Here is a 12,801-nt window from a genome sequence, read left to right on the forward strand (position 1 = left end):
GTGGAATATTAAAACTTATTATTATAGAAATGATAATTTTCCTTTAACTTTTTTACCAACCAGTGGCATATGTTTGTCAGGAAAATTGACAAAAATAAGTGTGACATATACACCAAGAATGAATCAAAAAATAAGCCAAGAATTTTTAATTGATGTTAACCAAAGTTTACATCCTCTTAGTATCATAGTGACTGCATGTGGTGTTGAATCAAAAATAAAAATAATTGAATCACAAGTTAATTTTGCTGTTGGAACTCCTCACGTTACAATGGAAGAAAAATTAATTGTTATTAAAAATGTAAATGATATACCTGTAGAATTATCATGGCAACATTTGGATGAACTAAGCCTTAATGATAATCGTATAATTCGTGTACTTGCTCATTATTATATGACAAATGAATTTATGCTTCCACCAAGGGAAATTGGATGTAAACTTTTGCATGAATCTATGTATTCTTTTTATGATTCTTTGATCAATACAATGTTAACAGAAAAAAAAGAACAAATAAAATTACTCGATCACGTAAAGCCAATTCACTCCCAAGACAATAACATTTCACCGTCAAAGGATATAAAAGACATCGTAAATGTTGGTGAGTTGAAGAAAAAAAAATCAATATTATCGTTAGAGAGAGTAAAAATAAAGTCACCGATATCCACTATTCAATACAGCTCTGATGAAATTGAAATTTTATTGCACAATTACATTGATAAACTTCAACAAAACTCAGATAATTTTAAATCAACAATAAAAAATCCATTTGATGATATATTTCATGAAGAAAAAGAAGAAATAAAAGGAAATAATTTATTGAAAATTAAATTATGTATTGTTTTTCATGGTGCTCTATTTACTCAGTATCAAGAAAGTGCTTGTAAAACAGCAAAAAAACTAGGAGTTAATTTGTTAAATATTGATGATTGTTTTATTAAATCAATTGCACATTCACAAAACTCAACTATTCGAAATTTAATTGATTCTAAATACCAAGAATTTTTTAAAGATTATGTTGATTCAAATATTGAAAATCATCAATTAGTTAAAGATCATGAAGTGTTAGTTTTTAATAAAATACCTAAAATTGATGTACTTAATTCTTTAGATTTATTGAGTCAATATGAGTACAAAATTGAGGCAATTCATTTATTAGAAAATATATTAAAGATAACAGGAAAATTAAAGAGTGAAAAAAAAAAATCTAAAAACGATACATTTCTTGATGTTGATATAACCCAACTTGTAAAAATTTTACAAGATGGATTATTGGCTGATCATTTTGAAGATGGTATTGTCATTCAATCATTAAAAAATAATTTTATAATAAATGAAACAACAATGCTTTCGACAATCATTCAGCTACTGTCACCAATACATTGTGTGTCATTTATAACTTTTCATAATTCATTTGAAAATTATAAACAACAAATTGAACTTATGGAAAATGAAAAAATAGCTGAAGAAAAAGAAATGTTAGAATCTAAGCTTAAAAAAATCGATGAAATGCCTGATGAAGAGTTTCATTTACTTTCAGAGGATGATAAAAATTTATACATTGAAAAAATTCAAAAACCAAGAATTGAAGAAGCTCAATTGAGACGTCAAAAAATGTATAAAAAAATATCAACATTAATGAGTCCAAATTTAACAGAAAATAATGATACAAAAGAAGTGAAAGTGAAAGATTCAAGCTCCGATATAAATTCAGATATACAAAAAACAACAACAGGTGTTAATACAGATAAAAAAAAATTAGAAAAACGAAATAAAAATGACGAAAAAAATATATCATCAATGAAAAACAATGTTGCGGAAGAAATGAAAGCTTATCAAATAAACTTGACTTCAATAAAACATTTTATAGAATCAAAAAATGATAATATTTATTTTTGGCATGTTAAATCAACTGATCCCTGGAATTCAGATTTATATGAATTTATTGTTCAACAAATTTCAGACAATGTAACTAACAGTAATATTTTAAAAGATGATAATGCTCATCAACATGCTTCTGAATCAAATCTTTATTCGATTTTATCACCCATGGAAAAACCAAAAATTCATAAAAATCATCAATTCGAATTATTGGACTCAATTAATAATGAAAATCCAGATTCACGTATTATTATTCAGGCTGGTGAATCAAGAGTATTTAAAATTATATTTAAACCCAAGAAAAGTGGTAAATTTAAAAATGAATTTGTCATTAGTATTATTGGAAGTAACGGTCAATATCGTCGTATATTCATGACAGGTACAGCTGTTATTCCGTATTTAGATATGACACCAATATCATTATTTTCAAAGGTCATGAATAAAAATTTAAATAATACAAATGAACCCACATTTTTCACCGACACATATACATTTGATTTTGGTTCATTATTTGTCACTCAAAATGACAGTATAAAAATACATAATAAAATATCTGAAATAAAGTTTTATAACTCATCATTGATTGACATTAATGCTTCATATTGTCTAGAAAATTCTGATAGCAGTTTTATTATCGATAAAATCTCTCAATTTATCAAACGCCGGGATATTGATATTCTAAAAATAACAGCAGCAGCTACAAAAATTGGAACAAATATAAATAATTTAATAATAACATTAAAAAATAATCCACGTGTTAATTTAATTAAATTGAAATGTCACGGTGAAAATTATAATATTACTTGTATTAATAATAACATTAAATTTGGACGTATATTGCAAGGTCAAAAAAAAACTAAATACATTGTATTAAAAAATAATTCAACTTTAATTCCTGTATTTTGGAGAATAAAAAGATCTGAAATATTAAATCAACAAATTATTGTACCTCAAAAATCCGGATGGATTTATCCAACAATGGAGTGTAAAATTGAAATATGTTTTATTGGAATGTTGATTGGTGTTATGGAACAATCATTAATTCCAATCTGTATATTTTTATATGAGAATGATGATGATCCATTCTCAATAGAAACAATAAGAGTAGCTGGAGAAACATTTGATGTAAATATTAATTTACAAGATTCTCTTCCAATTAAATTTGGAATTGTTAGAGTAGGTGATGAAGCAATTGGCAAATTTAGCTTAGAAAATTGTGGACAATATGCATTAAATTATTCTATTGAATGTGAAAATGATAATGCATTTATTAGAAAAAGTGAATTTAATAAACAGCTTATCAAAAATTTACAGACAAATCTTATAATTAATCCACAAGCTGGAAAGCTTGAACCAGGTAAAGTTTTTATTATAAATATATTTTTTACACCAACTATTGAAATGGATATAAAAGAAATTGCACTTTTAAAATGTAATTTGTATGATGAAAATAATACGACTTTGGTTGTAACAAAAATTCCATTGACAGTGTCGATATTTGCACAATATCCAATAGTTAAACTTCATCCTAATTATGAGTTGATGTTCGGCCCAATGACTATGAAATCATCCAAAAAACTAATTTTATCTATTGAAAATTCTGGTATATTTCCAATTAATTATAAAATAACACCAAGCCAATTTAATAATAAAAGAGTTGACACAAAAAATGATAAAAAGAAAAATTTAAAAATTGATAATAATATTGTGACTAATCAAATGGAGATAGGTCCATTTAAGCTTGAAAAAAATGAGGGTTTTATTGAAATTGGAAAAATTGAAGAAATCATAATTGAAGCTTATCCTCAAGTTATAGGAAAAATTGTTGAAAAAATTTTAATAAAAATTCTTGGAGGTTCTCCGAGTGATGCCAATGGAAGACTATTAAAATTATCATTAGAATCTTGTATGCCAAAAATTGATTTTAATGACTTTAAATTAATATTTCAAGATAGCCATATTGTTAATGAGCCTAATGATTTTATATGCTCACTTGATAAAGAATACACAGTATTTTCAAAAAATAATAAAACATTGATTATGGAAAATATTATTGTGTCATCTTCTTATTCGTATAATTTGCGACTACGTAATTCAGGTCTTGTTGCGTCAGATGTTGTCATTGATATCATTAAAAATTCATCAACATCAAAATCTTTAGTACCTGTATTTGTTGTTGATCCTGTTAAAGCAACTATTTCTCCGCTGGAAACTCATGTATTTACAATTACATTTAGTCCAACAATAATAAAAAAATACAGCTATTTTTTGGAAGCAAGAGTTTTACTTCCTCCAGATATGACCTCTGATAAATTGTACATTGAAATTATTGGCAACAGCTGCGTGCCAGAAATTGACCTCATTGAACCGTCAATAGATTCTAAGCGAGGTCATGCATATTTGAAATTTGGTCAGTGCCTTGTGGGTGAGACAAGCATTAAAAATATTTCATTCAAAAATACTGGAAAAGTCAAAACTCAAGTACTCATTGAGATTCATAGCAATTATTCTAATTCTATATTTTTAATAAAACAAGAAAATGATGATAATGTCATGAATAAATATTCAAGCAGTTTAATTAAATTAAATTCTCATCCAGGGGAATTTACAAAGTTAATAGTTCTATTTAAACCAGATGAGCCAATAATAATTGAAGCAAAAATTTGTTTATTTTTTACGAATAATCCATATGAACAATTGACAGTTAATTTACAAGGTGAAGGTTTTATTGAGCCGGTTGTTTTTGAGGGTTTACAACTTGAAGAAAAAATTTTAATAAATAACTCTGATGATGACAGTATAAAATCAAAAGAAAAATTAGAATCATCATCATACTTAGTTTATAAAATAAATATGGACTCGTGTTTTATTGGAAAAACTGAATCCGTATCTTTCAAAATTGTCAATAAATCTAGTGACAAATATTTTAAATTTGAATTAATAAGTCAATATTCTGATATTTATTTTTTACCCTCTGTTGGACATTTGGGATATTTTGATTATAAAGATATTACTTTGTCATTTAGATCATTATGCCCTGTTCATTATACTCAAGTACACAATGATAATTACTAATTATTATGATAATATTTAAAAATTACAAAAATATATTATTCAGTTATTTACTTTTCAGACGTTATTAAATTGCAAAATCAATGAAATCAAGTTATCAAATAGTCCCCGAGGCATAGCTTGGGATAATCAATGTTTCACGGTTGATTGGAAAACACCAAAGCAATTCTCAAATGAAAACCAAGTTTTTTTAACTCGTATTCAGAATATTGCAGATGAACCACAGTACGAAATTGTCAATGACATTGTCAGAACGATTCAATTAAATTTTTCAGCAACAGCAGCTTATTCTGTTTATTCATGTTCTACAGAGAAAATACATTTCGAAGATACATTCATCTTCCAGGTATATTTATTATTATAAAAAATATTTTAATACATTTTTATTTATTTTAATCATTATTATTCCAGAAAATCAAATTATCATTTCATATTGATAATTCAGGCATCGTAGATTTGATTTACAAATGGAAAATTATTAAAAAAGATAAATCAATAGACTCATCATTTAATTCACTTGAAAATTTATCAAGTTCAACAAGTTTAACACAATTTTCTTCTTTAAAAAATGTAGTAGTTGATGAAATATTGCCGTTTAGTATTACACCTGAATTTGGTATTATTAAACCAGGAAAAACACAAGAATATTTTCTCACTTTTATACCAAAAGTTGTAAATAGCTATCAAGTAAATGTCGTTTGTGATATTGATAATCTTGATCCAGAAATAAAAACATTAAAAATTGTTGTTGACGGAAAAAGTTTGCCAATTTATTATCACATTGATTTGCCAGAGAGTGTTCATGTAGATAATCATCATTTAGATTTAGCAGAAGACACAAGATTTCTTGAGTTTAATATAATTGGTGTCGGTGAAAATCATACGAAAACATTCAATCTAATTAATCTAACAATAAAACCTTATCATTTTTCATGGACTGAAAAAAAATCATTAAACAAAAATGATAAATCTTATTTTCATTGTAAATTTAAAAAAGGCATTGTAGAAGCTGAATCATCAACAAAAATATCATTTGTATTATCAGCTCAAGATGTTGGAAAATTTGAATCATTGTGGACACTTTCGATTGAAGAATACAAAATTGACATACCATTTGTTTTAATTGGTAATGTTAAATTACCTCATGTTGCTTGTTGTACAGTCAAAATAAATCTTGAAAAAACATATCCAGGACGACAAGTTGAAAGCACCATTAGAATTGCAAACAAGGAAAATTTGGCACTGACATTCAATGTCACTAAACAGGCATTACAAAAAGGCTTAAGAGTTGAACCTTCATTTGGTATCCTCGAGCCAAATAAAGATAAATTTTTTCGAATTATATTTAAACCATGGCAAATAGGTCCCTTGAATACAACCTTGAAAATTTTTGTAGAAAAAATGAAAAAACCATTGAAAGTTTTTATAACTGGTGAGGTAATTGAATTAAAATCACGTATAACATATAAATGATTATAAAAAATTATTAAATTCGATGTTACAAATACTATAGTAAATTACAATTTTATTGTGAAGCGAATATTTGTACACCACGTAATAAAAATATATCGATTGATAATAGTTCCAGGTAAAGCCACCAATTTACACTTGAAGTTGAAGCTTATATGAAAAAATAAATCTCAACAATTACCTGGTCTTATTGAACATAACGTTAATTCAATTATCGCTAATATGTTCATACTGCTTCTTTTTTTTTTCAGTAGTAATAAAACTTACATTTACTAATATTAATGTTCATTTAAAAAAAAATAAATAAATAAATAATATAGTATGTTATAAGTGTTAAATAGTCTTTTATTTATTTTAATGAAAAGTAAGTTGTTATCCGGAAAATTGATGAATTTTTTTAAATTTTAATATCCCTGATATTGTTTTGTTATTTCTCATTCTACACATTGTAAAATTCCTAGAGTGTATCTTCAAGCATTCAATATTTCTTTTTCAAAGGATACTATTTTTTCTTTTAGATCGTATAAAGATTACTAATCTACTAAACAATTTAATCAAATTGCTGATTTATATTAGGATCATAGAACAAGTTAGAAAATAAAACTTTCTTTTTTTCAAATTTTTTGAATCTTTACAAAAGTATTTAATATCGCAACTCCTCACATACCCAGCACACTAACAAGACAATTTTATATACTTATGTAATATATTTTCATGTTTTTTTTAATGTGATGCATTTCTCGCAGCTGCCTATGAGGAGCAACATATCTAATAGAACTATCTATCGCTAAAAAAATTTACATTGATTTTACAAATATTACATTTTAATTTGACATTGATGCAAATGAGAAAATAGAAATAAAACTCCGCAAATGGGGCAATCATCAAAAAGTTGACAAATGTTTATACCATGTTTGGATTTTTAAAAAATACTTAATTGCCAGTAGGAATTTTGTCAACTACGATCCGTGACATTTTTTATTGTCATCCATGTCATGTCACCATAAGAATATTAATATTTATTACTAAACCATAGCTGCAGTTAACATTGTATATGTTAATTGTATTTTTCCTGAATTACGAATAAATTGTTCCCACAATAGACCACTTTTATTTTGTAGAATTCAAGCTCCAACTCTAGAAGTAACATACATAACTAACAAGAATACATTGAAAGCAGGAGATTGTTCAATGCTTGTTAAAAATGCAAATATATTAAAACACAATGGAACTTGGAAATGTCAACTTGCTTTCAATGAAAGCAACATTGGAAGCACAATTATTGAATACTTTTTTTCAGTGCAAGTTAGAAGTAAGATTATTTTTTTTCAATAAAGCAATTATTATAGAAATTATATTGTATATAAATTTAATATTTTTTTTCATTTCAACAGATTTTTATGTTAGATCTCATATGGAATATATTAACGAAATTAATGAGGGGATAAATAAAACAATAATAAAACAAGTAGTTTTTCACTGTGAAATATCGAATTATTTGAAAACGTATGACAACAATTTGATTGGAGGTCATTGCTCGTTTATTGCTCGTGGAAACATCCAAATGGATCCATCATTTTGAAAAATTCAAATGAATACACAATCACTACTTTTACTTTATCCTTACTTACTTACTTACTTTACTTTATTATCATTACATTTTCATGTGATCTTACAATACACAGTTAATTATAATTATATTATTATTTATGTTGACTTTTTATAATTATATGTATATATGATTTTACAATTTTTTTTATTTTAGAGTATAAAATTACTTCAGAGCTGAAACGTAAGATTACTACATACGATGACCATCACAACATTGCATCAACTGCAGGTTCTGATCTCGATTGTCACATATCTTCAGCAGTTGAAGCACATATGATTAGTTGCAAATGGACTAAAATTAATGGTGATCATAATTTCACAGCTGGTGATATTGATGATTCACATTATTTTCCTCGAAAAAAAAACTCTGTATGTGAACTTCGATTAACTGGTAAGTATATATAGATACTTGTATTTATATTGATTATAGAATTATAAATACAACTTGTATACCATAATATTCAAATATATATAGTTATACATGTATTTAATGTCAATTTAATAGAGTGGGTAGAATCTGGTGATAAATCGGATTATGGAAAATGGAGATGTTGCGTTAACATTGTCGACAGTGTGGATTCAACAATTTGTCAGGACATTGAATTGCCAAATGAAGTAGATCGTCCTGCAAAAGAAAGAAATGGAATTTATATATTTATTTCAATTATAATTATTTTTTTACTTGCTATTATTTGCTCTTGTTGTTATTTTATCATAAAAAAATTGAAAGAAAAATTATTTAAAAAAAGAAAGAAAAAACAAAGACTGCAGTCAAGAAGATCAAGATCATCACGCTGACGAAGTCGAGCAAGATCAGCAAGTCATCAAAATCAAGCAAGGTCATCAAGTCACCCAAGACAACCAACTTCATCTCTACCATCGAGCCAACAAGATGCTCAAGCTTCGTAAATATTTTAGAGATTATCAGCGTCGGCAATGTGTTAGTATTTGTTGTAATAGAAAATTGAGCTTGGTTTTGCTGATGTGTCTTGCGCAATTCTAAAATTATGATCAGTTTAATAGTCTCATCTGAGCAGCCAACAACATGAAGTGGTTTTTATTCTTCGTGGTTATTAATACGATGCATGCATGTGTACATATACGCATATGGTATGTTTATTTATTTGAAATATATACAAAAGAAATACAATTATATTATAATTAATTAATGCACTAATATATATATATATATTGTTATACTTATAATAATTTTCAATAATTCACTTTTTTAAATATAATAGAATGAAAAGTGTTTTTTCGAAAAAAAAACTATATAATTGTCCGTGTTTTTAAAGGCATCAATTAAGGGATTACCACCACCAATCAAAAACGCAGATAGAGCCTTGAAATTTTTTGAGCAGATTAATGAAATAATAATACATACGCTCAAATTTTTTGATAATTTTCTTGTAGCTAATTACTTAGTAATTAATTACTAAAGTAGGCTACTTTTTTGAAGGTTATACATAGGTTCTTATGGAGAGTCTGGTTTAGTTTTTAGAAACCTGGTTAGCCATTTTATGGAAAACGCAGATAGCTTTTTCAAAAACTACAGATAGATAGAGGAAATAATAAGGAAATTCTGATATAAAAATTAATAGGGCTTTGAGACCTTTTTATTTTACAATAAATAAAAATAAATTTTTGTCTTTGTCTAAATACTCAAGTTGAAGTGAAAAACAAGATTTTCTCCTTCTTTTTTATCTCGTTCGCACTCATAGAAATATTATGTTTCTAAATTTTATACGCAAGAGGTCTCTAGATATGCGGTGGTAATCCCTTAATCTATAAAAAAATAAAATATATCCCTATATAAAAAAGACAAACATCATCGGTCTTCCGAACATTTGATTGGTCATTGTTTTTCTCTCACTTACTCTCATATGAATTTCTTTCTGCTTGCCTTTTCCTATTATTTTTTTATTTATTTCGTTAACTAACTAATTAGCAACAAAAAAACAAAAAAAAAAAAAGAGTAAGTGAGACATAGTTTGTTTTTTTGTTGCTAACGAAATAAATCAAATAAACAAAGAGTGATCTTCGAAGAATTAAATCGGTAACATATACGAGCGCTTGATAGACCGCGCGACACATAAAATGTTTATTGTTTATTATTGTTATAAACAAATGCATCAGTAGAAATCTACAAAAAAATATATTTTACTTCTTCAAAATGTCCTTCATTTAATGGATTTTTTATAAATACTGTGCAACAAATATTTATTGTAAAAAAAATTGTTTCAACTTTTAAAAAAATTTTAACTTCATAATTTTCTACTGGTTTTTTTAGTTTCAATATTTTTTATTCGATATTAACAGATTCGACGCGCAGTGTTGGTAGCCCTGCTCAGTTTCCGAACGTTTCTTCATCCAAGTCGATTCGAAGAAAATTCGAAAAAAAATTTTGATACCTTTCTTCACTTATTTCTCCGCATGGGCCAATTTGCGAGAAATTAAGAGTAATTGCGGAGAAATTCGGAGTAATCGCGGAGAAAGTCAGGACAAATTGCGGAGAAATATTTTCACCAGGGATTTTCCGGAATTCATTTAGTTCTCCAAAGAAGCTTTTTCGATTTTTCGCGAACTTTAGGAGAACTATTCTCAGAAATTTGCTTTGTGTTTTAACCACTTGTTAAATATTGACCTAGAGTGGTCAACTTTTGTAGGAGTCACAACCTTCTTTTCAGAAGACTTTGTTAGTCGAACGATTCTATTTAAAAGTTTTTCTTGGCAGTCCAAAATGACTTCACGATTATTTTTGCACATTCAGCCGCATTCTTAAACTTGTTTTCCGTTTGAAATCTGAAAACAGCTTCCTCCTCTTCCTCGGGGGAATCTAAATCATCAACAGATTTATCGCCTAAAACAGTCAAATAAAGCATTGGATTTATGATCATATCTTTATTATAATAATAACGATGGGTGGTTATTAAGTAACATCATTAAAATTAGTCCACGAAAAAGTATTAGTAAGGTATTTTATATTCTTCGAGAAGACCCAAAAAAATAAAATATGACAAAAAACTGGATAAATTATTTAAAAAGTATTTGAAATTACATCCAAAACCAATTAATCCAAATACAAAAAAAATACCATCAAAATTCGATACTTTAGGATCAAGTGAAATAGTTGGTGATGTACAAAAATCATATTTGACTATATTTAAAACGAACATAACAACTCATAGGTATACCAGATTGATCAAATACGTTTTTAAACAAATTAAACAGCAAGAAAAAGAGGAGGAGGAGGAAGAAGAAGAGGAAATAAATAAGTATAATTATTATCATAATGAATCAAGAAAAACTATCAAGTACTTTATTACTAATAATATTCATCCTAATATGCAATTATTTGAAAAGTTTAAAGATTTAAATTTTAAACAATTTAATCATGACAGTAGATGGCATTTATTTTTACCATTTTTTGTAAAACTACAAAAAATTTCAATGTTAGCAGTTAGATATTAAAAAAAATTGATTATGAAAAATTATGGGATGATACCCTGGTGAAAATGATTTCTCCGATTTTAAAAAATCGGAGTAATTCAGAAAGAATCGGAGAAAATGCTAACGAAAATCGGAACAAGTCGAAAATAATCGGAGATAATCAGAAAAAGTGATTTTTGTTTTACTCCGATTTTTCTTCGAAACTTTTATTTAACAATATGCGGATAAAATCGTAGAAATAACGGAGAAAAACGAAAAAAAATCGGAAGGAAACTAAAGAACATCGGAGAAAATCAGATAAAAATCGGAGAAATCATTTTCACCAGGGATGATGAATATTAACCCAACAACAAAGTTGAGTTAAAAATTTGCATTAACAGTTACACAAATGCCGTTAAAATATCATTATTATTGATAAAGTTAAAAAAACAACAACATTAGTTGAAGAAGTTGAAAATAAAATGGACAATAACAGATCCAAAAAAAATGTTTCATATTATTATTGATATATATATCAATTTTTCCTTTGATAAAAAATTTAATTTTTATGTCTAATAATAATGTTATAAATAAGTTGTTATCAAGTTTCATATATAGATGTAAATAGATCTATTTAGATGTGCCTATGACAGCTGCTATACGATAGACCCAAATCAATCTATGTAGACCTGCGTTGATCTACATCGTCCAAACATATTTTACTATTATATTGTTTTGTCGGTTGAATAGAAGCGTTGAACGCGTAGATCTACAGAAACACATCTATTGAGAATTTGAGATGTATCTTATTTTTTCCTGGGAGCTGTCATATCACGTCATAATATTGATGATATATAAAACAGAAATTCCACAAAATTTGTATCAATTGATCCAGGAATAAGATTTAAGAACTTCAATAACAGGTATAATTTTTGATGATTATAATGATCTTGGTGATAAAGAAAAAGAACGTCGTTATTGCCAAAAACATACATCATTATTATATAAAAGTACTTTTTATAGAAATGAAAAAAAGAGAAAAAAAATAACATCATCAATTTCAATGGGCCAATTCCGGAGCAATACGCAGTGATTTTAGAGTTTTACGGAGTGTTTCTAGAATTTTACGAGATATTATTTTTCGAGAAAGTATTTCCACCAGGGTAATGAGTCAAATACCAAATTGAGTTATTTTTTAGGTTTTTTTATTGTCCAACCCGAATTTATAACATGCCGAGCGCTCGGAGCCGGAGGCCCATAAAACGTAACGTTGTTCAGGTTAAATTTACAAATATTTAAAAATGATTTGAAAAAAAAAAATACCTTTAATTTTTTTCAAACAA

At 26.8% G+C, this 12,801-nt stretch overlaps 1 protein-coding gene across 1 annotated transcript; it reads left to right on the forward strand.

The window, feature by feature from the left end:
- Positions 1-820: 820 nt before the first annotated feature.
- Positions 821-6,421, forward strand: LOC122850932 (hydrocephalus-inducing protein-like; the record flags this gene model as incomplete). Its single annotated transcript, XM_044149981.1, has 10 exons — positions 821-1,379; positions 1,458-1,730; positions 1,959-2,255; positions 2,721-3,052; positions 3,191-3,479; positions 3,567-3,886; positions 3,956-4,376; positions 4,476-4,930; positions 5,010-5,294; positions 5,360-6,421. Coding segments are annotated over 10 exons (4,293 nt in total), but the record flags the coding sequence as incomplete, so codon positions are not given.
- Between the last annotated feature and the right edge of the window lie 6,380 nt (positions 6,422-12,801).

The sequence above is a fragment of the Aphidius gifuensis genome, linkage group LG3 (genome assembly GCF_014905175.1).
Source record: "Aphidius gifuensis isolate YNYX2018 linkage group LG3, ASM1490517v1, whole genome shotgun sequence".
Taxonomy (NCBI): domain Eukaryota; kingdom Metazoa; phylum Arthropoda; class Insecta; order Hymenoptera; family Braconidae; genus Aphidius; species Aphidius gifuensis.